This window comes from Sus scrofa, chromosome 14, assembly GCF_054392235.1.
Source record: "Sus scrofa isolate SSC_HxYL_T2T_F1_AM1 chromosome 14, Sscrofa_HxYL_maternal_Yorkshire_Landrace_v2.0, whole genome shotgun sequence".
Lineage (NCBI taxonomy): Eukaryota > Metazoa > Chordata > Mammalia > Artiodactyla > Suidae > Sus > Sus scrofa.
In genome coordinates this window covers 137,166,551-137,192,797 of record NC_139396.1, presented here as the reverse complement: position 1 = coordinate 137,192,797, position 26,247 = coordinate 137,166,551, and the positions used below count along the sequence as shown (strand labels likewise).

The window sequence follows — 26,247 nt, the reverse complement described above, 5'->3', positions numbered from 1 at the left end:
GGAGGTCTGCACAGTCACCACGGAACTGGAAGGACGTACTTACCACCTGCAGAGCTACCCAGAGGTCCAGAGCTGCACGTGCTTAGCAAGGGGTCAGAGAGGCGGATGCCCAGCGTGCTGGGCGACGTTGGTGTGGAGGCAGGGGAGCAGGGAAGTGATGGGACACCCCGCTCTGCCAGGATGGTGGAGCCTACAGAAAGGGAGAGAGGGAAGGACCAGCTCGTTACTCAGGCTCACTGGGAGAAAACTCGTGTCTCCATCCCTCCATTGGTTTCCCAGGAGAGAACTGGATGGTGCAGACTGACCCCACAGCCCAGCCACTAGGCTCAGGGTACCCTGCCCCAGCTTTCTGTTCCCGCCTACAAACTGGAGAACCACCCCAACATGCTCTGGTGTTACCACATCAGCCATCTCTAAACAAGCCCCCTGCCTAGAATCCCACCCCCACCCTTCCCCATGTTCCCTTCACCTTCAAGGTTTCCCATGCCAGAGAACAAAGCCTTCCTCCTGCCCAGGCTGGCCCTTCTAGCCCCAGCCTCACCACTGTATCCAGAGCCCTGTGCTCTCCATCCCTGTCCCCAGATATCACCCCCTTCTCCTCAGTATTGGCACCTTTGAGATGCCCACACCATCTCCCACACTTACTCTGTCCAACATTCCTTTTCTTCATTCACTTTCCTCTTTGCTCCCTTCCTTCCTCCCCCCTTGCTGAGAGCCTACCAGGCACCAAGCACTGTGTATACATAAACCTGGGAATGAGACAGATAGAGCCTTTGCCCTCAAAGAGCTAACTATCCAGGGAGACTCAGAGCGCTACCCTGAATCCCCTCCTCTGGGCAGCCTTGACCCCTCCCAACCACATCTCTCTCTAGCACTGACCAGCCACACACACCATGCATGAAGCAAGCAACTACAGAGCCTAGGATATCATTTGTTCTTTGCCCCAAGAATGAAGCTTTGTTTCCCTAGTTAAACCATGAGCCTTCTGAGAACAGGAAGTCTGATTCACCTGTGACCTTCTTACAGGGCCCTAAGATAAGTGCTCAAGGGGACTTTTTTTTTTTTTTTTTTTTTGGTCTTTTGTCTTTTTAAGGCCACGCTCGTGGTATATGAAGGTTTCCAGGCTACGGGTCAAATCAGAGCTTCAGTTGCTGTCCTATGCCACAGCCACAGCAACATGGGATCCCAGCTGTGTCTGCAACCTACACCCAGCCCATGGCAACACCAGGTCCTTAACCCACTGAGCAAGGCCAAGGATCAAACCCTCATGGACACTTGTAGGGTTTGTTAATCACTGAGCCATGACGGAACTCCGCAAGGAGGTATTTTTATTATTATTCATTCTAATTCATTAAATAGTTTCTAAGAATACTCATTAGATGTCCACAGGATTTCTCATATTAGTGGTAACAGGTTTCAATTCTCATCTCCTTTCAGAAAGTCATCTCTCTTATGTGCTTTTCTTGCCTTATTGCACTGGCTAGCATTTTCAGAACAATACTATAAAGCACCTCTACCATATTCATGACTTTAATGTTTCTAGTGCTTCACCATTAAGTATGAAATTGGCTATAATTTTGAAGTGAGAGAAATCTCTTTCCATTCTCAGTTTACTTAAGCCTTCAACAAACCAAAGCATTCCTCTACAAGGTTAAAAAAAAAAAAATCACCCTTCTTACACTGTTACTGATTTGTTCTTCCTTTGGAGTCAGGATCCCTCAATACCAATTTGCTAGTTGAAATGTCCAATTCTCCAAATATCTTGGGAACATTCTGTTTAACAAATATTAAATTCTGAATGATTATTCTTCAACACCCACCTTGGCCTATTTCCTTTTAGGGACATTTAAGTCCTAGGTTTTTTGTTTATTTGTTTTTTAAGCTTCTCCTTTGCTCCAGTCTAGTAAGCCTCTTTGGGCAACAGAAGCCTCACTGGAAAGCTACTTATCTATTATTAGATGGTGCTGAAGCAAGACAGTACCTTGCCCTTATGTAATTTCCTTCATCTGAGGAGCAGTGTCTCATGGTAAGTGTAGCCAAATATCTTAGTACCTTAGCCTGATTTTTTTTTCCTGCACCCTAGTCCAGTTTCTTTTTATTCCATCTTAAATTTTCACCCCAATTTCTTTCCTTCCTGATGTCTTTTCACCTAGCCTGATTTTGTCCTTTTCTGATTTATCTTCCCTCAATCCTAACTTCTTAGCACCCCTAGCCTCATTTTTTTTTCATTCCTTTTTAAATTTTACACTCCATCTACATTTGGTCTCTTTCAAGAGGAGGAGGTCCTCACTGATTTTATCTGGTTTCACAAAACTCTCCCACACTCTCACAATCACCAAGAGAATTACGTACAATGCTTATATGCATACATTAGTTATTCACACCTGCCTAGATATAGTACGTCAATCATACAGTGTCAACTCATGCTCACTCACATATACATGTCATCTTGTCTGTGAAGCCTCCTGGGTCTAGGGTGGGGGCTGTGAGGCCCAAACTTGTCTAAACAAATTTGCTTTAAAAAAAAAAAAAAATCACACGCCCAGGATCTAATCCAAGATCTACAAAATCTCTGGAAGTGGGATTCAAGAATCTGCATGTCAGTAGCTTCTCCAAGTGAGTCTAACGAAAGTAGCCCAGCCTACTGCTGCAGGAGAGCAGACTGTCACTAGAGAGAATGAATACACTCTGAGATAACAGAGGTTCCAGAAGGTACACGTGAAAAAAAAAAAAAAATCCTGGTCAAGTCAGTTTGGAAAAGCTGGGACAGCATAATCACTACCCTCTTCTTACAGATTTGCATTATATATATTGTCTTTTGTCCTTTTAGGGCTGCACCCAAGGCATATGGAGGTTCTCAGGCTAGGGGTCTAATTGAAGCTGTAGCCGCCCGCCTACACCAGAGCCACAGCAACATCAGATCCAAGCTGCGTCTGCAACCTACACCACAGCTCATGGCAACGCCAGATCCTTAACCCACTGAGCGAGGCCAGGGATAGAACCTGCAACCTCATGGTTCCTAGTCAGATTCGCTTCCACTGCACCACAACCGGAACTCCTTGCACTGCATTTTAAAGGCTCTGAGAAGTTCCATAGAAAAGAATTCCCTGCTTTTTAAAAACTCAGTACTTCCCAAGCTTTTTTGACCCAAGGACCCCTTTTCAATGGACACCTATCCTGCAGAACACTCTGGGAAACATGACTTATGCAACTCCATGTCACCCAGTCCCTTCAAACTCGGTCTATTCAAGCCCAGGAAGGCCCAGACATCTGTAAACCCATTTCCTCCAGGCCCTCTGTTCAGGGACTGCCCACAGGCCCCAACCCAGGCACCACCTTGCAGAGATACCTGGTTACTGCCATGCTAACTCTTTTTCTTATTTAGACACACAACCATCCTTCAAGGCAGAGGTCTTTATTCCCATTTTTGGAGAAATGGAAACTAAGCCTCAAAAAGTTCTTTGCTGGTGGAAACATTTTTTCCCCCTCATTTTTAAGTGGCCACTGGGGAATGTGTATGAGGGTGTTTGTATATCTGTGGGAATGTGGGTTAATCAGATTCTGAGTGTGTAACTCAATGTTCCACGCTTTTCTTCCCCTCCCCATGGTTTATGTGGAGAGATCTGAGGACCACAAACTATGAGATTGAGTCCTACCCAGAACTCATCTTTGGTGTCTATGACTCCTTGGCTAGACTGCCTGAGGGGGTGGGATGGGCGCTCTTCCCCGTGTAAACCGGATCTCTCCAGAGAAAGTACCATGCTGGGTCTGGAGGAGAGTGGATCAAAGGAGATGAGCACGTGGCCAGGGGCACTCACCGAGGATGCGGATCTGCGTGATGGCCCCATGCAGGCCGAAGAGCATCCAGAGTGGCTGTGAGGCGTCCACGCACAGCTGCATGCCTGCCGGGGCCCCATTGTGACTGAGGTGCAGCTCGCCATCAGCGTTGACCACTAGGCCCAGGATGTCACCGCTGTGCAGGGGCCCGGGCACACGGCACACGGCCCAGAACTCCTTGCGGTCCACCAGGGCCTCGGGGCTGAAGGGCAGGTCAGCGGGCCGCAGCGTGCTGGGGTCGCACGTGGTGACACCGAGGGAGAGTGCTCCTGGCCGGGAACCACCTGAGCGCGTGACCTTGACGAAGATGGTCTCAGCCACGTGCACGGGCCGGCTGGTAAAGACGAGCGCGCGCTCATCACGCCCATGCTCCAGGCGTGCCACCGTCTGCTCATCCAGGATGCGGACGTGCGCGCCGGCGCGCAGCGCGTGGAAGCGCAGGTCGCCGTCGAGCTGAGCGGGCAGCGCGCGGCTGTGCTGTGAGTTGAGCGAGTTCTGCGGGATGGGGCAGCCGGCGGCTGGCGGAGCGTCCTCGCTGTCGCTGTTGGCGCCCGGCACGTTGAGATCGCACAGGCTCACGGAGAGGCGCGCCTCGTCGGCCTCGCGCCGCAGCGAGGGCCGCCGCAGGGCGGTGAAGGAGCGCGGCCGCAGGCAGTCTGGGAGCACCAGCTCGCTGTCTGCGTCCAGGGAGGGAGAGACAGGAGACCGTCACTCTCCCGGTCCCCATCACTCGCCTGCACTCCTCCTCCCACTAGTCTTTAAAGCAAGCACCAGTAAGATGCACCTGGTCTCTAAGGGTATAGAAAATGCTAGCACATAACGTCATGCAAGACACTTACCTAACTATGTAAGCAAAGGATCAAGGCTGGCTCGGGAAGGACACCAAAACTGAGCACATGCTTACTTCTAAATGGTACAATTATAAAAGTCGGATTTTAAAAAGAAAAAAATCTCACTTCTAGGGCTTTCCCTCTTTATCTCCAGCAGCCAGAACAGCACCCGGCCCTTAGAAGACAGCAGTATTTGTTGAATGCATGCTGACATTCTGCCCCTCTGGGAGTCAGAGGGAACCCCGCTCCCTAGACCGCCTCTCTGCACAAATTGTCTCATCTTATCCTAACCATTACTGTTTGAGGTTGTCGCCAAGAAAGGACTCTGAGGCTGAGAGAAAAGTGAATTTATCCAAGCTTTTGAAAGTGACAACTGGAACTCAAACCCTTTCTTTTTTTTTCTTTCTTTCTTTTTTTTTTTTTTTTTTTTTGCTATTTCTTGAGCCGCTCTCGCGGCATATGGAGGTTCTCAGGCTAGGAGTCTAATCGGAGCTGTTGCCACTGGCCTACGCCAGAGGCACAGCAACGCGGGATCTGAGCCGTATCTGCGACCTACACTACAGCTCACGGCAATGCCGGATCATTAACCCACTGAGCAAGGGCAGGGACCGAACCCGCAACCTCATGGTTCCTAGTCGGATTCGTTAACCACTGCGCCACGACAGGAACTCCCCTTTCTTCTTTTTAATCATACAAGTAACACAGATTTTATTTGATATAAAAAGACAGTTCAGCAAAGAGAAAAAGTAATCTCTCAGCCTGCCATCTGAGAAAAATACTATTAATGTTTGGACATATGACCTTACAGCCTTTTTCAGTATTTTTTGGTTACTTCTTTTACTACAAAAATTGAATCATGCTATATAGATGCCAGTAGTTTTTAATTAACTTTTATGGGTAACAAATCCCTTTGAAAATGTAACTTTTATCTATCTCCCCAGAAAAATGCACATTATCCCTAAGTTCTGCAGTTAACTTGAGGGCATCCATGAATTGCATAAAGCCATCCATGGGCATGGACTCCAGGCTAAGAACCCTGCTATACAAATTCCCTTTTCAGGAGTTCCCATCGTGGTACAGTGGAAAAGAATCCAACTAGGAACCATGAGGTTGCAGGTTCCATCTCTGGCCTTGCTCAGTGGGTTAAGGATCTGGCGTTGCCATGAGCTGTGGTGCAGGCTGGCAGCTGTAGCTCTGATTGGACCCCTAGCCTGGGAACTTCCATATGCTGGGGGTGCGGCCCTAAAAAGCAAACAAGCAAATTCTCTTTTCATAACTAGCTTTTCCATTCACTATGTCCTAAGAACCTTTCTATACCAATAATCATGTTTCTAATACCATACTTTTTGACTGGTTTTGTCTGCTTTATGGAGTCCTATATAATTTATAATAAAAGTCATCAGGCGCAATGAATTACCCCATGCATTTCATCTTTAAAGCATCCCATGGAGATGTTCCCATTGTCCAGGTAAAAGCTCAGAGATGTTACATGACAGTAACCAAGTGGCAGATCCAGGATTGCAGCAAAATCTACCCAACTCCTGACACCACATTCTCCACTTTCAGGCCTTCCTTATTTATTAAACCCTTTCCATGGGAGTCCCCAGATTTGGCTAATGCCACTGCAGGCCACATCATGGGCCAATCCCTTCCCAGAAGCCTTTTATCTGAGCCTCCCCAAGGAAGGATGGAGTGGAGTGCTTGGTGTGAGAGCAAAGCCAGGATCCAGCCCCTGCCGAATCTAGAGACGGCCCTCAAGCCTGTCCCTTTAAGGAACAGTATTGTTTGGGCCCCAGCAAGGAGAGGTGCTGGGCCCTCCTCCCAGGACTCCTGCTTCTCTGGAGAAGCCTCTTGGGGCCTGGCTGGTCAGGGTTTCCCAGCATCGCGTTTGGCAAGGAGGGAGCCGACTGGAAAATGTGATTATTCCAGGGAATTGACTCTGTGACAGCAGTAGTGCAGGGAGGCTAGGGGGCTGCAGAGAGGCAGAAGCGAGGAGGGCAAGACCCGAGAGACAGCACTGGGGGGCTGGGGAGGGCTGTGGGCTGGCCTGGACCCCACCCAGGGTGCAGCCTCTCTGCCCCCTCACCCCTCAACCATTCCGGGCACTGGCCCTTGAGGACTCCAGAGGCTTGGAGTACAGAGAGCCAAAGGGATGGGGAAACAGGGTGAGGCAGAAACAAGAGGCTCCGGGATGGGGCCAAGTCCTCGAGGAACAAGGCTGTCAGAGGGACCCACACATACCTGCAACCACACACACTCAGGATAGTCAGGCCAGGGCCTGAGGAGCTGGGCAGACCCTCAGAACTGATCCCTGGAGGAGGCTGGATAGGAGCTCTCCTGGCCTCTGCCCTTTCAAGAGTCCTCGGATACTGAATACGCCCACTATCTCCTACCTCACCGCCACCCCCTACAACCCGAGCCACTGTTGAGCCATTCCATCCTGAAGAAAGCGTTTCCTTCTCTTAAATCGAAATCCACCTCCCTGTATTTAGACCCACTACCTCTGGGGCTGCCTCTCAGCCCCACACTGAGGACAGCTCTCCCCGGGGGACACTCAGATTCCCCGCATACCCTGCCCACCTCTGAGACAACGAGCAGAACCAGACTCAGGATCCCAGATGCACCCTGACCAGCTCAAGGCACAGGTTTGGCCACCACACCTCCCCTGATACATCCATTCTACCTCTAATAATGTAACCTAACAGTATTTCAGGTTTTTTGTCACCAAAATCCCTATACTGATAGGATAGGAGCATAGTTATGTACAAGGACATTGAAGTGAACAGCTTGGGTTCAAATCCTGGCTCTGCCATTTCCTAGTTGTGTGACCTCAGAAAAATAGTTCAACCCCTCTGGGCCTCTCCAGCCATGAAATCAGCATTATTTATTGGTATAAAATCTGGCTTCTAATACTCCCTTCAGAAGGGATGCTGTGACGATGAAGTGGAATAAGGCACCTAGGATTACTATGAGCCATTGTTATTGTTTCCATGCTACATGGCTCAGAAGAATATGCATGGGCTTTGAGGTGATACAGGCCTGGGTTTAAATGCCTGATCCAGCACTTGGCTGGTGGCCTGTGGGTAAACAACTTTCCGCCAGCCCCAGATCACTGCCCTGGGGAACAGGGGTAACACCTGCTTTGCAATGTTGTTGCAGGGATCAGAGGTAGAGTGGGAAGCCCCAGGCCCCTGGATACCTGATAACCTCAGTTATTAGCATTTGCTCAGGCTGAGTTTGCCAACCCAAGTCAGATCCACCTGCACACTCCAAGCAACTAACTTTTTGAACCTAAGACTTTCCATCAGTCATGATGGACACCCAGGACGGAATCACTGCGTGACATCGCTGACTAAAGACCAGCCAGAAGCTAGAAGCAGAGATTAGAGGGGGAAAAAAAGAAGAGAAAGGAGGAGAAACAGTGGGAGAATAAAAGAGAGGAAAAGGAGTAGAAAAGTGACCCCTTTGGCCTTGCTTGAAATATCACAGGAATTGGGAGAGTAGGTACAGGAGATGCTGGGAAACAGCTAAAAACAGAATCCCTGGGGCCAGTGCCCAGCCCAAGTATGCCTTCTCAACCTATCCCCTCCCTGCCTCGGGGTCAGCAACAGCTGCCGGCCGCCAGCAAGCTCCAAAATAACCATCCCATCCGTGTGCCCGGCTGTGCTGGGGTCCTGAAATAGATGAAACCCAAGATGAGGAACTGGTCAGAGCACCCTCGGCAGAGGGGACGGCCAAGGTCACAGCAGAGTAAGCCCACATCAAGTTGAAGGTCAGGGAAGGGTCCCAGCCCCCAAAGCCAAGGGAGAACCTCAAGGGCCCAGCGTCAGCCCAGGGTCACGCCCTATGGCCAATTGGGAGCTGCAAAGCCAGCTCCCCTCCTGTGTCCCCTCTTTTAGGAAAGAACTTGTCAGTTTTCAGCTCCTGACTAATCTGGCTCCTGGTGCTGGCTCGAAGCTCCCCTGGGCCAGGGCAGAAAGAGTCAGGCCCTGCAAAGGGCAGGGAGGCCTGGGCCAGAGTTTCCTCCCCTTGGGGTGGCACTCAGTTCACCTACTCATTGCCACTGTGTGCCCGCCCTGGGCCGGGGTTAAAGGAAAAGGGAGAGCCAGGACCTGGGCCCTGGGGAACCAGCAGCCCTTGAGAGAATCAAAACTTCGAGGCATGAAAATATTTGAATACAATTTTGTGACAAAGTTCTTAGTGTCTCAGGTTAGACAGGACCTGAGAGGAGAATGAAGAAATCTATCGTTGCCAAGTTCTCACCCAGCTTGGCTAGAATGCCCCTGGGGACAAGCAGCTCACCACTTCCCAAAGCCACCTAGCCCCGACCTTGGAATAACCATGACTGTTAGAAACACTCTCTTTGCCTGGATCCACATGGCCTACATCCATTCCTGGGGTCCCATGCCTTCTCTTCCTTAGGATAAACATCCTTTTGAGGGTAACGCTCTCCAAATATGGCAGAGAACTCCTGTTTCAGAATGAGTCAGAGACAGCATCTCAGAAGAAACAAGATTTGACCCAGGCCCTGAAGGACAAGACGGTTTGGATCAACAGACAGAAGCGAGAGGCACTCGGGCGGGAAAACTGCGTTAGCAAATGCTTGGGAAGAACCATCTGAGGGAAGACCCTGAGGAGGAAGGAATGGGGAGGAGGCGGCGCCAGGCCAAGGGTGGGGGGACCAGCTCCTGCCCAGAGACCCCCCTCGCCTGTCCCCTCCCACCACCTTCTCAGCCACTGCTGGGCAACCAAGGCAGGGCCTGGGCATTGGAGCAGGGAGCCTGAGAGGCAGGCAAGAGGCCCCTTTGAAGCAGGCCTGCTATCAGCCTGAGTCTTGTTTGTTTAGATTCTCACATCCGCAGCACTGGATAATCTTTAACCACGGGGCAGCCTGCAGCCGCCCAGCCACCCAGCCGGCCTCTGCCAGCCCCCATTTGGAAAGCAAGCCAGCTCTTTTACTATGTCCCTAAACATCCTCCTGCTGGTCCCCAGCTGGCACGGGGAAGGGGAAGGAGCCAGGAGGGCAGCTTGAACGGGCGAGGGGTTTCTCCACCCTTCTGGTCAGTGCCCTGAAACCCACACCACCTCCACCCTCTCCATATAAACCCAACTGCCGGAAAGCTAAGACACTTGCTGAGGCTCACAGGACGAAGGACAGAATGTCCCAGAATCACTCAGAGTCACAGACTCTTCGATTTTTAGATCCTGCAAGCCACAGGATCTGAGAGGTACAGATACTCAGAATCATCTGGTCTGGTGGTTCCCAAACGTTTTTTTTAAAAGCAGTGGAATCCTCTTGCTCCAATAGAACCTGAAAGCTCTGGTTGATGTCTAAGAGGTGACCACAGGGCCCTGCCACTTGGTCACCCCAGAGATGCCTCTGTGAAACCCCAGTGCTCCAAGGAACCAGATGGAAAACCAGAGATGTGGTTTTAGATCACATGGCTTGACTCTCACTCAGAGACAAGGACTTGGTTTTAAGGCTCCCTCTCCTGATGAGAGAACTGGCCGGGGACTGTCTATTTTGGTGATGTTTTAAAATTAGATATTCCTTTTTAACCTAAAAACAACAGCCCTTCCCATTTGTGCAAACATTTTTGTAGAACCTCGAGCCTCACAGTTTTTCTGTGAGGGAAACGGTTCATGCATAATTATGTCCAAAAAACAGATGAGTTGGTAGAGGCACAGAAAAGCTAACACCTGCCCAGAGCTAGTGAGTGGCCGAGTTGAGGCTTGATTTGCTCAGGGCTTATGCTTCTGCAATGAAGGCTCTGTCCCCAACACCACAAGGCCCCAGCTCTTCCCCTCCACACACCCCACCCTGGGTCCCGCCCGGGATCTCGCTAAGGTCCCCAAAACTCTGTCTTGGGCCAAAGAGATACTAGATGGAAACACCTAAAACTGCCATTTTTGGACATTCCAATATTGGCAATTACACATGGTTGCACTTTATATATGTATTCATTCTGGTAGAAAATTAGAGTGTGCTGGCAATAGCAGAACCTAACAAAGCCCTCAAAAGCCTCTGGGGAACTACAAGCCAAGCCGAGCCACCCTCACCACGGATATAGGATGCTGGGCACCCACTGCCCCACTTCGACCCTCCTAGGGTCCTGGTGGCCTGCCTGTGCCCCACATATGCGGCCGGCCCCTGATGCCTTGAGCTCTCGTCATCTCTATTTTGGAAAACACAGGAGGGCCGAAGTCTCCACCCTTGGGGGGTATCTAGACTTAAGGGGGAAACCAGATAGACTCGTATTTAGAGAAGCTGGGAAGCCCACGCTCCTAGGCTCAAGCCCCAGCTCCGCCAAGCTGTGGGGCTGTGGGCAAGTTATCAGACCTCTCTGAGCCTCTCTTTCCTTACCTGCAAAATGAGTACAAGAGTAACTTTTAAAATAAATAGGCTGAAGTTCCCGTCGTGGCGCAGTGGTTAACGAATCCGACTAGGAACCATGAGGTTGCGGGTTCGGTCCCTGCCCTTGCTCAGTGGGTTAACGATCCGGCATTGCTGTGAGCTGTGGTGTAGGTTGCAGATGTGGCTCGGATCCCGCATTGCTGTGGCTCTGGCGTAGGCTAGTGGCTACAGCTCCGATTAGACCCCTAGCCTGGGAACCTCCATATGCCGCAGAAGCGGCCCAAAGAAACAGCAAAAAGACAAAAATAAATAAATAAATAAAATAAAATAAATAGGCAAAGAGGATTTCTGCTGCCTTCTTCAAAAGCAGGACAATACATGATGCAGAACTGCCAATACACACTTAGACCTCCACGCACTTCAGGTGGTCAGGAAGGGTCCATGAAGGACAGAGGCGGTCAGGGAAGGCTCCCTGGTGGAGGGGAGGGTTTGGTATTGGGCCATGATATAATTGACAAAATTTGGGGTGAGCAGAAAAGGAGTGCTTGGAAGAGTCTCTGAAGCAGAAGGAACAGCAAGATTTTTATTTTTTTTTTAACTAAGAAGAAATGAAAACTATCAATGAGGAAGAATCAGCATCCTCAGCTCTTTCTCCATCCCAAGGGCTTGGCTCAGGCTCCTTAAGCTAATATTTGCCTCTCAGCCCCTGGCAGCCACAGATGAAGGTAAATATTGGTTTAGCCTGGGAAGCGGAAGGAGCCCCAGATGGCAGTGTGGTCCTCAGCCGGCTGGGATGCCTCACACTCTGTACCATGAGCTTAGGCGCATCCTGGATGGGGACCTGACCCCGGGCCTTATCTACGGAGTGATGGGCAGCCAGGCTGGCCTGCCACTCCGGAAACTGGTGCAGCAGCAGCCTGGCCCTGAGAAAGCTACCCTGATAGTCCCTTGGTGGGCAGTGAGGTGGGATGACACCCTGAGTCCTTGAGAGCCCCCACCTAACACCCTCCTAACACCCTCCTGGGCTCAGCCACAAACATTCTGATGTGGTAATAAGTCTTCTCACTGGGAGATCTGACTTCCAGGCCCAGACAGGCTTCTGACTAGTTGGGAGAATTTGGGCAGGTCCCTCCCCATCTCTGGGCCACATTTCCTCTTATTTAAAAAACTCAACTGCAAGAAGCTGCCAGAAACCTTCTACTCTTTCTGCTCTCTCCCCTGGGGTGTGTGCACATACACACTGGTGCATAGCTGCTCTCCACAAGCCATTCCCTACCTTCCTACTTCACCTCCTCTCCTGAAGGATCTGCTCCCCAACTCACCGCCCATTCCCCACCTCTCTCAGTGCACACCGCTCTTGTCTGGCCTAAACTGCTCTACCTTAACCAGTCCATTCACTTCACCTGCCTTGGTTCCTGATTTGAAACTCCCCTCCTACAGGAAGTCCTCCTGAATTGCTCCTGGGCTGCACGCCCACAGTTTTATTCTACAGCCAGTTTTTTGCAGAACTGGATTTAGGTCACCTCAGAGCAGCCATATGGTATGCACCCGATGTAAACACTTTTCAATGAAAGGGGCTGGGGTTTTTTCGTTGTTGTTGTTGTTGTTTTTTGCTTTTTAGGGCTGAACCCCTGGCATATGGAGGTTCCCAGGCTACGGGTCCAGTCAGAGCTACAGCTGCTGGCTTACAACACAGCCATAGCAATGCCAGATCTGAGCCTCATCTGCGACCTACACAATGGCTCACGGCAACACTGGATCCTTAACCCACTGAGAGAGGCCAGGGATGGAACCCTCAACCTCATGGTTCCCAGTAGGACTCATTAACCACTGAGCCATGATGGGAACTCCTGGATTTTTAATTTAAGGGTCTCCCCACGACCCCTGCATAGCACCTGGCTGTGGTGGGTACTGGGGGTGCTCCGAGCACCCTGTAAGTGGAATCCTGGCCCACTAGCTTTCAGCCAGGACCCACAGCTACTCTCCCTGAGCCAGTATTTCTGAGAGGAGCAGGGAGACCTTGAAAACTAGGATAGGAACTTATCTCTCCAAGTATTAATTACTCCATAAAACTCCTATTTACTTAGTTGCTGGCAGGTCCTTCTTCCTGGAGGTAGGAAGCTGTTTTTCTTAGAGATGCCAGCCCAGGCTTGGGCCAGGGTGCCCAGAGGGAAGAGGATGATCTGCTGTCAACTCCAGCAAAACTGGGGAAGGCCCAAAGCAGGTCTGCTGGGGCCGGGGGGTGGGCACTGGCGGGCCTAGGTGATGGTCAGGGCCGTGGGGGGTGGATGGGGCCCCGACCTGGAGGTGTCAATCCGAGAGAGACACTAGCCCTTGCCTCCACTCTGTCTAGGAAGAGGGCCAATCTGTCCATGGCCTGACTTGCAGACCTACTATGTGCCAGGGATGCCAGGCTGTTTCTGGTCTGAGAAGCTGATACTGGCCAGGTGGGGTTTGGAGGGCTGTGGCCACAGGTTCCAGACAGAAGCATGAAGGCAAGGGGGCAGGCCTGGTAGGAAGTCTCTAAAGATGAGACACTGGTTTGGGGGACAATCACTCCAGGAAAGACAGGCCCATCCTCAGAGCCACCAAGACAGAGAGCAACTACTTCAGAGGAGAAACACAAAGGCAGCAGCTAAGGGGGGAGACCCGGGAAAGCAGAGGAGCTGGTGGGATCTGGGTGGAGGGAGAGAGGCCCAGACGAGCTCATGCAGTGACGTGGTGGGCAGGAGAGGGGGGAGATGGGCAGGGGGGACGACAGCAATGAGGATGGGGAGGGAGACGGACCCTGAGGCTGCACAGGGGCAGTGGGCGTGTCCCGGGGGTGGGGGCATAGAGCAGCCCGCCCACCTCCAAAGAGGTCTTTTTTTTTTGCTTTTTAGGGCTGCACCTGCGGCATATGGAAGTTTCCAGGCTAGGGGTCAAATTGGAGCTACAGCCGCTAGCCTACACCACAGCCACAGCAACACAGGATCCAAGCCACATCTGTGACCTACACCACAGCTCACAACAATGCCGGATCCTTTACCCACTGAGCGAGCTCAGGGATCGAACCTGCAACCTCATGGATCCTAGTCAGGTTCATTAACCACTGAGCCACGAAGGGAACTCCTCCAAAGATATCTTGAGTGAAACTTTTTTTTTTTTTTAAATCAGAAAGAACAAAATGAGGAGATATTTTAATCTGCAAATTCACTTTAGGGGCCATAATCTGTGTTTGAAAGTGTCCAGGGATTACGGTGGTTTATGGCTGTGATCAGAATCAGCTGGGGCCTCGGCCTTACCGGCTGTACAGAGAGCAGCCTGACGGGCAATCCAAAGGCAAGTGAAAATGCTGCGTGAAAACCCATTTATAGTCAAAGGGGGAAGGAGGCCGGCCGCCTGGGCTCTGCCCCAGGATGGGGCCCTTCAAGGTTATTCTCCAGGCCCCTCGTTCGGCTGCTGAGATTTGGAAGTCCCATCTCAGCTGGAGTGTCCCCTTCATCCTCCTGCTGAGCCTCCTGGAATTTGTAGACCCAGCCTAAGCCTCCTCTGCCAAGAAGCCTTCCTGGATTCCATCTTCCCTCACTGACCTCAGCCGCCTCTGACTTTCCTGTTTAAACCCGCTGAGGCACGGGTAATATGAAAGATAAGGGTTTTGGCATCAGAACACCCAGTTCGAGTCCCAGCTCTGCCACATCCCTACACAAGCCGGGCCTACATAAGCCTCAATTTTCTCCCTGCCAAATGGAGATTAAAAAAAAAAAAAAAAAAAAAAAAAACACTCCCTCCAGGGCTGGCTGCTGTGAGGTTGAGAGATAACTGGATGGAACCCATCTCGGCAGATGGACGGGATCCGATGACCCGTTCGGCGATTTACTGTCCTCTCGGGTTATGCCCCGATTGTCTCAGGAATGTTTGCTTTGTCTCCCTGATTCCTATCGAGCCTGGGGCTCTGTGAGCAGGGCTGGGTCTGCCTCAGCACCCCGACCCTTTCCTTCATCTAACAAGCTACCCGTCCATCCCATCACACTCCCCTACCCACCCTATAAATACTCAGCATCTTTCACACGCCAGGCACAAGATTCCTCTCCAGAGAGGAACCTGGCCAGATAAGACATGGATCCCTCCCTCAAGCAGAAAGGCTTCTGACGATTACTCATGTCTTTGTTTTTACATTCAGTGTCTTTTTTTAAAAAAAAAAAAAAAAAAAACTCTCTTTTTTTCTCAAATAAAAGTGTTTTGAAAAGAAGAGCTTCACTGTTTCTAGGCTCTGACGTCAGAAAGGACAAAAAGAAAAAAACACTTTTCCACCACCTCCGTGGCAGTTTTTTTTTTTTTTTTTTTTGGCGAGGAGGCAGGGAAGGGAACTAGGAAGAGCAAGTGTTGACTCAGCATCAACGTGGTACCCAGGACTCAGCTGGGCACTTTACTCACAGCCTCTTTGGCTGAATTTCATCTTCCTACCAACCCATTTCACAGAAGGGAAAGCTGAGGTTCATCCAGGCTCCTCCTGTACACACAGCCTATTTGCCCATGGGCTGATGTGTACCCAGGCTATGCTCCTACAGACACACGTGCACACACTTGCCTACACACGCTCAAGCATAGCAAGGTGGGATTCCTGGACTAGGAATCAGGTGGCCTGGATTCTGGTCTCATCTCAGCCATCAACTCACTGTGGGACCCAAGGAAGTCTGAGACACTGAGGCCCCTGCCAGCCATGGCATTTAGGGTCTGTGTGTGCCTTTGCCAGGGAGCCTGATACTTTCATAGCCCCAGAATGCCTTCTAATGCCTCCCACAGAATATCTGCCCTCTCACTGCCCTGAAGCGGCCTTACTCATGCTGGCGGTCCTGGGAGCAGCCAGAAGCGTCTTACCCCATCCAGAGCCTCCTGCTCTCCTCTCTCACCCACGTCCTTGCAAAAAGCACTAGGGTGGGGTTGGACTTCCTGGAAGGCTGCAGAGCCCAGGATCCAGGACTGACTTGGGACCAGTTCTGGCTCTACCATTCACCTGTGGTGCCTCCCGGGGCCAATGACAACCTCTCTGAGCTTGAGCCTCACCTCCATGGACCCAGTGATGGAGTCTGTCTCCTGGGGCTGCTACGAGAACGGCAACAACAAAGTGCCTGGCACGCAGGAAGGGCTCTATAAGATATGGTTATGATGATGAATATTAATCTCTTCCTGAGGGGGGAGGGTCTTCCAGGCTGCCGTATATGACAACGAAGGTCATACACTGCTCAAAGGTGCAATCTGAAGGGCCACGGAGGACAGAACTCTTGCCAGGCTGCACGTGCCACACCGGTGTGCCAGGAGGAAGGGGACATTCTGCCGTTCACATGAAGGTCCCCAGAGCTGTCCCTGTGCCTGCTCGGCCCCAGAGCTCCTACCATGGGGGCAGCATCCCCCTGCCTGATGGAACCAAGCCACATCAGACCACAGCACCTAGAGATAAGCCCTGCACATAAGGACCGGGGGCGGCGGGGGGTGGGTGAGGCACTCACCAAGCAGCTGGACACCCCGCGTGAGGCCGTAGACGTCCACCAAGGCCCAGAGCGGGTCGGCCGTGCGGACCCCATTGAAGAAGAGCATGGCAGCCGAGTCGTTGATGCGGTAAAAGACACGGCCCTTCTTGTCCACCCAGAAGGCGATGATGTTGCCCTCGTTGGCAAACTCCTCGGGCAGCGCCTTGGCCCAGAAGCCGCTCTGGGACACCAGGTCGGGGCAGGCGTACTTGGGCAGCGAGTCAGGGTGGATGCGGGATGGGTCCTTGCTGGTGAAGCCCAGCCTCAGCGCCCCGCTCCAGCAGCACTGCTTCTTGGTGATCTGGAAGCAGGGGGTTGGCCTCAGACAGCCCCCAGCCCAGTGCAGCTTCTCCCCCACCATCACAGCACCCAGGGGGAGGGACTGTGCCTGTCTCGGCTCCCCACCCCAGCCAGACTCCCGTGGGAGTCATACCGCCCAGCTCACTGGTCATTTGGGCTCCATTCCCTCTCCCAGGAGCCTCCCACAGGTCAAGTGAGAGTCAGGGGTCCCATTGCCACTCTCCTCTCCTGTTCCTTCTCTGTCAAGCAGGGAAGGCTGGGAAAGGAGGAGGGAGCAGGGAGGAGGAAGAGAAGGGGTGAGGAAGAGCGGAAGCAGCTATTAAGAGGAAAGGGCATAGTAATGACCATGAGAAGAAGGTAGTGACTGGGGCGGGGGGGATGGGGGGTGCCCCAGGGGACACAGTGACAGGAGAAGGGAGGGAGGCCCCACCTTCAGCCTGACTTGCTCATAGATGAGGACTGGGCGGTTACTGAAGGTGATGGCATTGCAGAAGCTGGCCTGCCTCTTGACGGCCTTGTGGCTGAGGTCCATGAGGATCTGGGAGCCCTTGGTGTGTGGGTGGAAGAGCAGCGGCGTGGCCGGGAGCCCCCCGCCGGGCAGCACTGGTGGGCAGTGCTTTTGCTTGTGGTGGCATCGGTGAGAGGTGACAGGGAAGGGGCCCCCAGTGGAGTCTGCAAAGAAACAAGTCACAGTGTCAGAGAATTTGACAGTCCAATAGCTGGACCAGGTGCCCCTAGGGAAAGGCAGAGGGCTGGGGCTTAAGCAGAAGTCATCCACTGCCCAGGATTTCCACCATCATTGCCCCTTCCACCCCTGCCACTTTTGCCACCATCCTTCCCCTGCTACCATCTACTGCCATTTGCTATCCACCACTATCTGCCTCCATCCTTCACCCATCACCTCCTATAACCACCACCTACCCCACCCCTCACCCATCATCACCACCACCATCTACCCCCCATCCTTCACCCATCACCTCCCACCACCATCTACCCCACCCCTCACCCATCATCACCACCACCATCTACCCCATCCTTCACTTATCACCTACCACCACCACCTACCCCACCCTTCACCCATCATCACCACCACCATCTACCCCCATCCTTCACCCATCACCTCCCACCATCATCTACCCCACCCCTCACCCATCATCACCACCACCATCTACCCCCATCCTTCACCCATCACCTCCCACCATCATCTACCCCACCCCTCACCCATCATCACCACCACCATCTACCCCATCCTTCACTTATCACCTACCACCACCACCTACCCCACCCTTCACCCATCATCACCACCACCATCTACCCCCATCCTTCACCCATCACCTCCCACCATCATCTACCCCACCCCTCACCCATCATCACCACCACCATCTACCCCCATCCTTCACCCATCACCTCTCACCATCATCTACCCCACCCCTCACCCATCATCACCACCACCATCTACCCCCATCCTTCACCCATCACCTCCCACCATCATCTACCCCACCCCTCACCCATCATCACCACCACTATCTACCCCATCCTTCACTTATCACCTCCTACCACCACCATCTACCCCCATCCTTCACCCATCACCTCCCACCACCACCTACCCCACCCCTCACCCATCATCACCACCACTATCTACCCCATCCTTCACTTATCACCTCCTACCACCACCATCTACCCCCCATCCTTCACCCATCACCTCCCACCATCATCTACCCCACCCCTCACCCATCATCACCACCACCATCTACCCCATCCTTCACCCACCACCACCAACTACTATCAACTCTCCTCACCAGTATTTACACCATTTACTTTCCACCACCACTGTGATAAGACACCATTTACAACCAACATCCACCACCATTTGTTTTATTCAACAAATATTCATTATGTATCTGAATACTAAACCCTATCTTAGGCACTGAAGATAAGGCATGAAATATACATGGATCACATCCTCAAGGAGCCAACAGTCCAAGAAGGGAGATAAAACAAAGATAGAAATTGCAAGACAAATGGCAGATAGTGATAAGCTGCAGTGAACACATGACCATGGGGCTGTGATTGGAGACCAGGAAGCAGGGGCCAGGGGTGGGGTGGGGGTCTCTGCAGCATCAGCCCCAGGACCACTCTCTTCCCTCCTTCAGGGCCACCTCCCTCCTCCCCAGGCTGCCTTCCTGCCTTACACTGCCTGTGCCCACATCCTGGACACAGGCAGGTTTCTTCACCCAGGCTTCCTAGGAACTTAGATCTGCCTCAAGAACCCCTGCCCAGGCAGGTACAGTGCTTCCTTCCATAAAGAAGACTTGGTGCAGAAAGCACTTTACATGCACGTGAGGCTGGCATCCAGCAGACAGGACAGAGAGAAGAAAGAACATGAGATGCAGTGCCAGGTGGCTTGTGTCTGTCATGCCATGTGACCTTGGGGAAGCCACTTCCCCTCTCTGGCACAATAAGTGGCCCCACCCTGAGGCTCCAAGACATGTATCCATAGCACTGGCAGCATTAATGCATAGTCTTGGCAGCTGGGGGCTCATTTCTTCCCCAAGATCTGTGTCCCATCCGTCAGGAAGACTAGCCTCTGCCCATCCTGTCATCTCGAGAAGAGACACAGTAGATGGGGAAGCTGGGGGTGGGGAAGCAGAAAGCCACAGAATGTGACGGAGGCCTTCCAAGATATTTCAAATTTTGGTCCCTCCAAGGCAGGAATTTAATAATACAGAAAGCTCTGTCAGCATGAGGCCTGCCCAGAGGCCTTCCCCTCCCTAAAGGGAGAGGAGGGGTTTCTAGGAAGGGGATGGAAGACAGAGAGGGAGAAGAGAAGGAGGGAGAGATCCCAGGACCCAGGAAAGCCCAGACTTTGGTCCAGACTGTGTTTGTACTGGACTGCATCACTTTGCATCATTTTGCATTTTTGCTTCCTCCTTCCCAGAGGGTCCCAGGCACCAGCATCCACAATCCAGAGCCAAAGAGACACCCTGAGCAACAGCTTCCTGGCCTCTCTGGAGTAGCTTCCTGCAGGCCAGGTCCACAAGGTGGGGCTCACCTTGCTCTCACTAAGGAATCAAGAATGGTGCTCCAGGGCTTTGAAGGCTGCCAAGCAGTGAAGGCTGGAACTGCTCAGAGGAGACCCAGACAGTCTGGGAAGGCCACCCAAAGAAGCTGAGTGACCCCTGAAGAGAACAGAGCAGAGGTCATTCCAAGGAAAGGGACAGCTGAGCAAAGGGTGGCATTGGCTATAGGTGCCCTGCCTAAACGAGGTACCCACAGGCTCAGGCCAATCTCAGACACAACTTGATCCTTGCTTTCAAAAAATACCACCAGTGAAAAGAAGACTATGGCCTGTTCAGGGCTGTATACAACACAGAAATGAAAGCATAAAAGAAGTACCAGGAGTTCCTGCTGTGACATAGCGGGTTAAGGATCCGGCTTTGTCTCTGTGGAGACACGGGTTGGATCCCTGGCCCAGCACAGTGGGTTAAGGATTTATCATTGCCACAGCTATGGTTTAGGTCACAGCTGCAGTTTAGATTCTATCCCTGGCCCAGGAATTTCCATGTATTGTGGGTATGGCAAAAAAAAAAAAAAAAAAAAAAAGAAGTACCTGCTAGATGAATGGATAATAAATGTGGTATGACTATACAGCAGAATACTACTCGGCTATGAAAAAGGAATGAACTGCTGACAGAAGCAGCAGCATGGGGGAATTACAAACTAATTGCTCTGAGTGAAATAAGCCAGTTTTTAAAATGTAAACAATCCATGGAGCAACTGTGGGGCCTCCACGCCTTTCAAAACCCTTTCTCTCCTTCCATCCTGCCCCACTGGTACCAAATCTATGAAACACAAACTAAGCTAGAGTGATAACAAGAAGACTGGTGGTTAGGGGAAGGATACAAGGGAACACTTGGAGTGACAAGCAATAGAAGTGTTCACACTTTTGACTGTGGTAATGGCTTCACGGATGTGTGCCTACGTCAAAACCTATCCAATCATGCACCTTAAACATGTGTGGTTTAGTGTGTATCAGTTATATTCCAATAAAGCAGTTTTTTAAAACTTCTGAGCCCAGCAGCCAAGGAGAGCCTCTCCTATGGGGCCCCCTGCTGCAGCCTCTGTTCAGAATCCATGGACCAACTATAAGGCTTCAACATCTTTCAAAACGCTTCCTCTCCTTCCCACCTATCCCAGGTGGGGTCCTGGGGCACTGGGTAAAGATCCAGGAAACCCTGGCTCGGGGCAAATATGATGGAGACCCCCAGGGACCAGAGACCCAGGCCCTGGGAGGACCATTCCCCAGGCCCTGTCGTCTACAAGCAGGATGTTGGGTGGGTGAAGGCAGCACAGGCCCATGCTCCCTGGATGATAGCAGAAGAGATGGAGAATGAGGATGAGGGAGACTTGGTCCCTAGGAACAAAGTGGGCACCCAGATGTGTGCCCTCAAAAAGGCACATTCACGGGCCTTTACACACATGTACCTGTGAGATCACAAGGGTAACCTGGACCTTAGGAGGCATAGGAGAGAGAGGGACTTAACCCTGCCCTTATCCATCAGATCAGGAATCACACATGTACACACACACTGTGCACACACATGTACTCATGTACGCATGGATGTACAAGGTGACCACACAGAGCACACATCTACTACACACGGGCCACATCCATCTAATGACAACGGCAGCCGTTCATCAGGTGCTAACACGTGCCAGGCTCTGAACTGAGAGGTTACATATACTTACTGGTTTCACCCTCACAGCAAACTGATGAGGCAGGAGAGACAGTATAAGCCATTTCACTGATGATGAATCAGCCTCAGAGAGACTGAGTATTTGCCTGTGGTTACCCAGCCAGCAGGATGGGGCTCTCAGAGCCAAATCCAGATCATCCAACTGGACCTGTCTTAGCCATTCAGCATTAACAGCCAAGAAAGCATGGGTTTGGTGGGCTGGATACATTTTTTTTAAAGGCATTTTCAAACTCCTAATTGGAGTTCCCCTTATGACTCAGCAGGTTAAAGACCTGACACCGTCTCCAGAATAATGTGGGTTCAATCCCTGACCTCATTCAGTGGTTAAGGATCTGGTGTTACCACAAGCTGTGGCATAGGTTGCAGATGTGGTTTGGATTTGGTGTGGCTGTGGCTGTGGCGTAGGCCGGCAGCTGCAGCTCCAACTCAAGCTCTAGCCCAGGAACTTCTATATGCCGAAGATACGGCCCTAACAAGAAAAAAATTATGGTCATAACTGATAAAAATATGAAAAAATATTCATCCGTGTCCCACTGAAAATTGTCTCATGTAGCACACAGGAGGATCCTAGCTTTCTGTTATGCGGTTTCCACAACACACATGCACGCCCCTGGAACACAGAAATGCGAACCGTGCCCTCATCCATTACCCATGGGAGGCAAAATGGCACAGCCAATGTGGAAAATGGCTTGGCAGTTTCTTATAAATTAAACACCCACCGTACGACCCAGCAATTCCACTCGTGGGCACCTACCCAAGAGAAAAAAAACACCTGCACAATGACCTGTACGCAAACATACAGCAGCGTTAGTCATAATAACCTCAAACTGGAAACAACTCAAACGCCCTCCAGCTGGTGAGTGGATAAATAAAACACAGCATATCCATCCACACAATCAAGAGTACCCTGCAATCAAAACACACACAACTATGAAACAACAAGAAGGAACCTCAAAAGCAGGCTAAGCAAAAGAAGCCAAATTTGAAAGGCCACACATGGTCTGATTCCATGCGTATGGCATTACAGAAAAGGCAAAAGAGTAGACCTGGAGAGATCAGCAGGGATCAGAGTTTGGGGAAGAGGAAAGATGACTACATAGCAACACAAAGGAGGTTTTTATGGTAACAGCAATGTTCCATATCTTAATTATAGTGGTCACACAACTTTTACATCTGTCAAAACTCACCACGCTATGTACCTAAAAGGGTGAATTTTAGCGACAATAAAGGCTATCTTCATGAAAGGGAGGCTGGAATCTTTGACTATCACAGCCCCCATCACCCCACCACAGGCAGTGCCTAGGATCTGGACCATCTGATAGAAGACCCCAAAGTCTGGTTCTGTGAAATGGGCACGTCATCCCCTGCCCTGTGGGAGTTTGAGGAGAGCACTTTGACAGCCACCAAGCACCTTCACGGATTCCTGGGCCTGTGAAGGCCCGTGCCAACCACTTCTTGCCCACTGAGCCACCTCTGCAGGAGCTGACTTGCTGAACATCTCCTGCCCATGAACCAAGGTCACCTGCTGCTTGGCAGGCCCCAGTTGAACCCTTGTCACTAACCCACCAGCCCCACCGTGCCCAGGCGCCGGTGGAGTCTCTGAGCACCCTACACACAACTTGCCAGTCTCACTCAGAAGTAAGCATCCTTGGGCTCCATGCCCTCCTGCCTGCCCCACTGCCGCGGCCCTAGCCCAGGCCTCATCACTTCTTTGAACAAGAGCCAGGGCCTCCACAAACAGCGCCTCCAGGGGGCGCCATTCTCATGGACTTCAATAATGAGGAATCCAATGGGGCGGCCCTGACCAGGGCAACCACCACCTTGCCAATTCCTGCTGTCCCTGCTTCTGCTGTCTCCCTCCTCCATCTCAGCTGGCATTACGATCCAAGGGGGAGCAAGGAGAGAAAGCAGAATGAGAATTAACCCTGAGCGCAGCTCTGATGCCAAGAGCCAGAGAGGCAGCTGGGGGCAGGGCCTCTTCCTCTACCATCCAAAAGGGCCCCCTCCCCACACTCTGACATACACAGCGAACTCTTAAAATCCCCAGTCTATGGATGAGTGAGTTGCAATTCAGGTCCCTTAAAGAGAAAGAAAATACACAGCGAACTCTTAAAATCCCCAGTCTATGGATGAGTGAGTTGCAATTCAGGTCCCTTAAAGAGAAAGAAAAGAAAATTTGTTTTTCTTTGTTTGTGGGGTTTTTTGGGTTTTTTTGTTTGGTTTTTGTCTTTTTAGGGCTGTACCCTGAGCCATATGGAGGTTCCCAGGCTAGAGGTCAAATTGGAGCCACAGCTGCTGGCCTATGCCACAGCCACAGCAATGCGGGATCCGAGCCACGTCTGCAACGTACACCACAGCTCGTGGCAATGCCAGATCCTTAAGCCATTGAGCAAGGCCAGGGATTGAACCCGCAAATCTCATGGTTCCTAGTTGGATTCGTTTCTGTTGCACCATGACGGGAACACCTAACCAATTTTCTTAAGGTCACACAGCAATTAAAGTGGCAGAGCTGGGGCCCGAGCCTGGATCTTTCAATACCGTGTCGAAGGTCCTTTACTTTACTCAGCACCTAACACTAGAGCTCATTTCCCCCAGGAGTCCAAGATGGCAGGCATGGTGGAGGAAGGCTTCACGGAGGAGGTGTTGGCCAGTCCCAGCCAGAGGAGCAGCCAAGCAAAGGGCCGAAAGATGCCGGGCCTGTGAGCTGCGCCAACTGCTCTCCCAAGGCCAATGGTCCTGGGTGGAGCCCCAATCTCTCCATCTGCTCTCAGCAGAGCTCCCCTGGAGGCCCTCCTTAGTGACAGCTTTACAAGCTTCTCAGGAGCCACAGCGGGAGCACCCCGTCAGGCGAGGCTGCTGCTGACACAATGGAAACTCCCCGCACCCTCCCTGGCCCATTCCTCCTGGGCATTTATGAGCTGCCAGACACAAGCCTGGCCAGCCCTCTGAGTGACCCTTGGCCAGCTCTGGACCACATTCCTGACCCTTGGTGGGGTCCCAGGCAGAGATGCCAAGAAAGAGCGTAACATCTGGAGTGACCATCCACTGCCCCCACCCAACTCTGCCTGAGAACCATCCTGGCAGAGGCCTTGGTGCCCAGGCTGGGTTGACCTGGGCTGCCATGGAAAGACAGGGTGGAAGCGACACTACTGACAATAACCAACCTCTACATGGCTCACCAGGCAGTGTCTTCATTATGCCCCCAGTGACACAGGTCCTCAGAAATGAAGTGACTCATTAAGGTCACCCAGCCAGAGGAAAGAGCCCAAATCTGAACCCAGGCCTGCTGTCTCCGAACCCAAAGCTGAGATCTCATTTTTCTCATCTATAAATTGGAGGCCATGACAGACCTTCATGATATTCTAGCAAGGCTTAAAGAAATGCTGTATTTAACACTAACCCAGTAAGTAGTTGCTATAATAATAATAAAGGTTATTAATAATTCTATGACTGATGAACAGTTGTTAATAACAATTATATTACTGTTGCAATCGGCATCAATCTGATTCTCTGCTACACCTTGGCTCCAGCTATTTTCCAGCCCTGTGTATCTTCTCTCCCTGCCCCACCCACACCACTCCAAATCCTATCCATCTTCCAAGGCCCAGTTGGATCCCACCATAGTCAGCAGCACCTTGATCTGAACCTGTGGACCTCAATACCCGTGCTAGCATGATCATCTGCATCTCCAATGAGGGAAGCTTGTCTCACTTTCCAGACAGGACAGGGCAGACAGCACAAGCCCTGGAGGCAAGAACTCCTAAGTTCAAAACCCGGGCATGCCACAGACGTGCTGTGTGACTTTGGGCAAGTCGCTTCACCTCTCTGGACCTTAATTTCTTTCTTTATAAAACGGGGCCATCATAACTGCTCTCTCTCTCCAGGCCATTGCGAGAACCCGGTGAGTTCAGAGATATGAAAGAATTTTTCAAACTTTAACACCTGCTTCCAACATAAGGTCTTATCATTTCTTCTAAAAGCAAGCCACCACCACCACAGGAAATAATCGCTTCATTTCAGCCCAGGGGGAGGGCTTGTATTTTACCCCAGACACCTGAACCCTACATGGCCAGGGTGGTCCTGATTTGGACTAGTTTACCCAAATTCACTGAATGGGGCTCCCTCTGGGGAAAAGACTTGGGCGATATGGGAGAGCAGGTGGGGAGGGGTCTTGAGTGAGATGATGGTAAAACTGGGCAGATGTGCACTTCTCTGGGTTCCTTCAAGGGGCCACCTCCCTTACCTGTCTCTTGCCTCGAGGCCTGGCCCAAGCCCATTTCTCTGCTGGGAACCATTCCTTCCTGCCTCCCAACTATAAACCTGTGTTATTGTTGTTTTTTCTCATCCTTCAGACCTTGATTTTATTTTATTTATTTTTTATTTTTATGGCTGCATCTGCGGCATATGGAAGTTCCCAGGCAGTTCCCAGGGTCAAATCAGAACTGCAGCTGCCAGGCTACACCACAGCAACACCGGATCCAAGCCTATGCTGCAACTTGAAGCAATGCTGATTCTTAACCCACTGAGTGAGGCCAGGGATCAAACCTGCATCCTCATGGACACTGTGTTGGGTCCTTAACCTGCTGAGCCACAATGGGAACTCCAGACCTGGAGTTCCAGACCTTGAGTTGGGAGCCCACTTTCTCCCAAGTCTCTCT

General features: G+C 51.5%; 1 protein-coding gene across 12 annotated transcripts in view; it reads right to left on the bottom strand.

The window, feature by feature from the left end:
- Positions 1–26,247, bottom strand: part of NEURL1 (neuralized E3 ubiquitin protein ligase 1) — a 78,564-nt gene that overhangs the window by 2,848 nt on the left and 49,469 nt on the right. For 8 of the 12 annotated variants that reach the window (XM_084995293.1, XM_084995292.1, XM_001926877.6 and 5 more), the window contains 4 exons: positions 17,263–17,504; positions 16,512–16,833; positions 3,819–4,514; positions 44–190 (listed from right to left, as the gene is read on the bottom strand). In XM_084995293.1, coding sequence (XP_084851419.1) covers positions 44–190; positions 3,819–4,514; positions 16,512–16,833; positions 17,263–17,504 — 1,407 coding nt within the window. Of the gene's footprint in view, positions 1–43; positions 191–3,818; positions 4,515–16,068; positions 16,153–16,511; positions 16,834–17,262; positions 17,505–19,884; positions 20,012–26,247 lie in introns of all 12 variants that reach the window. The other 4 variants (XM_084995291.1, XM_013983703.3, XM_021072773.2 and 1 more) reach the window with 3 other exon arrangements.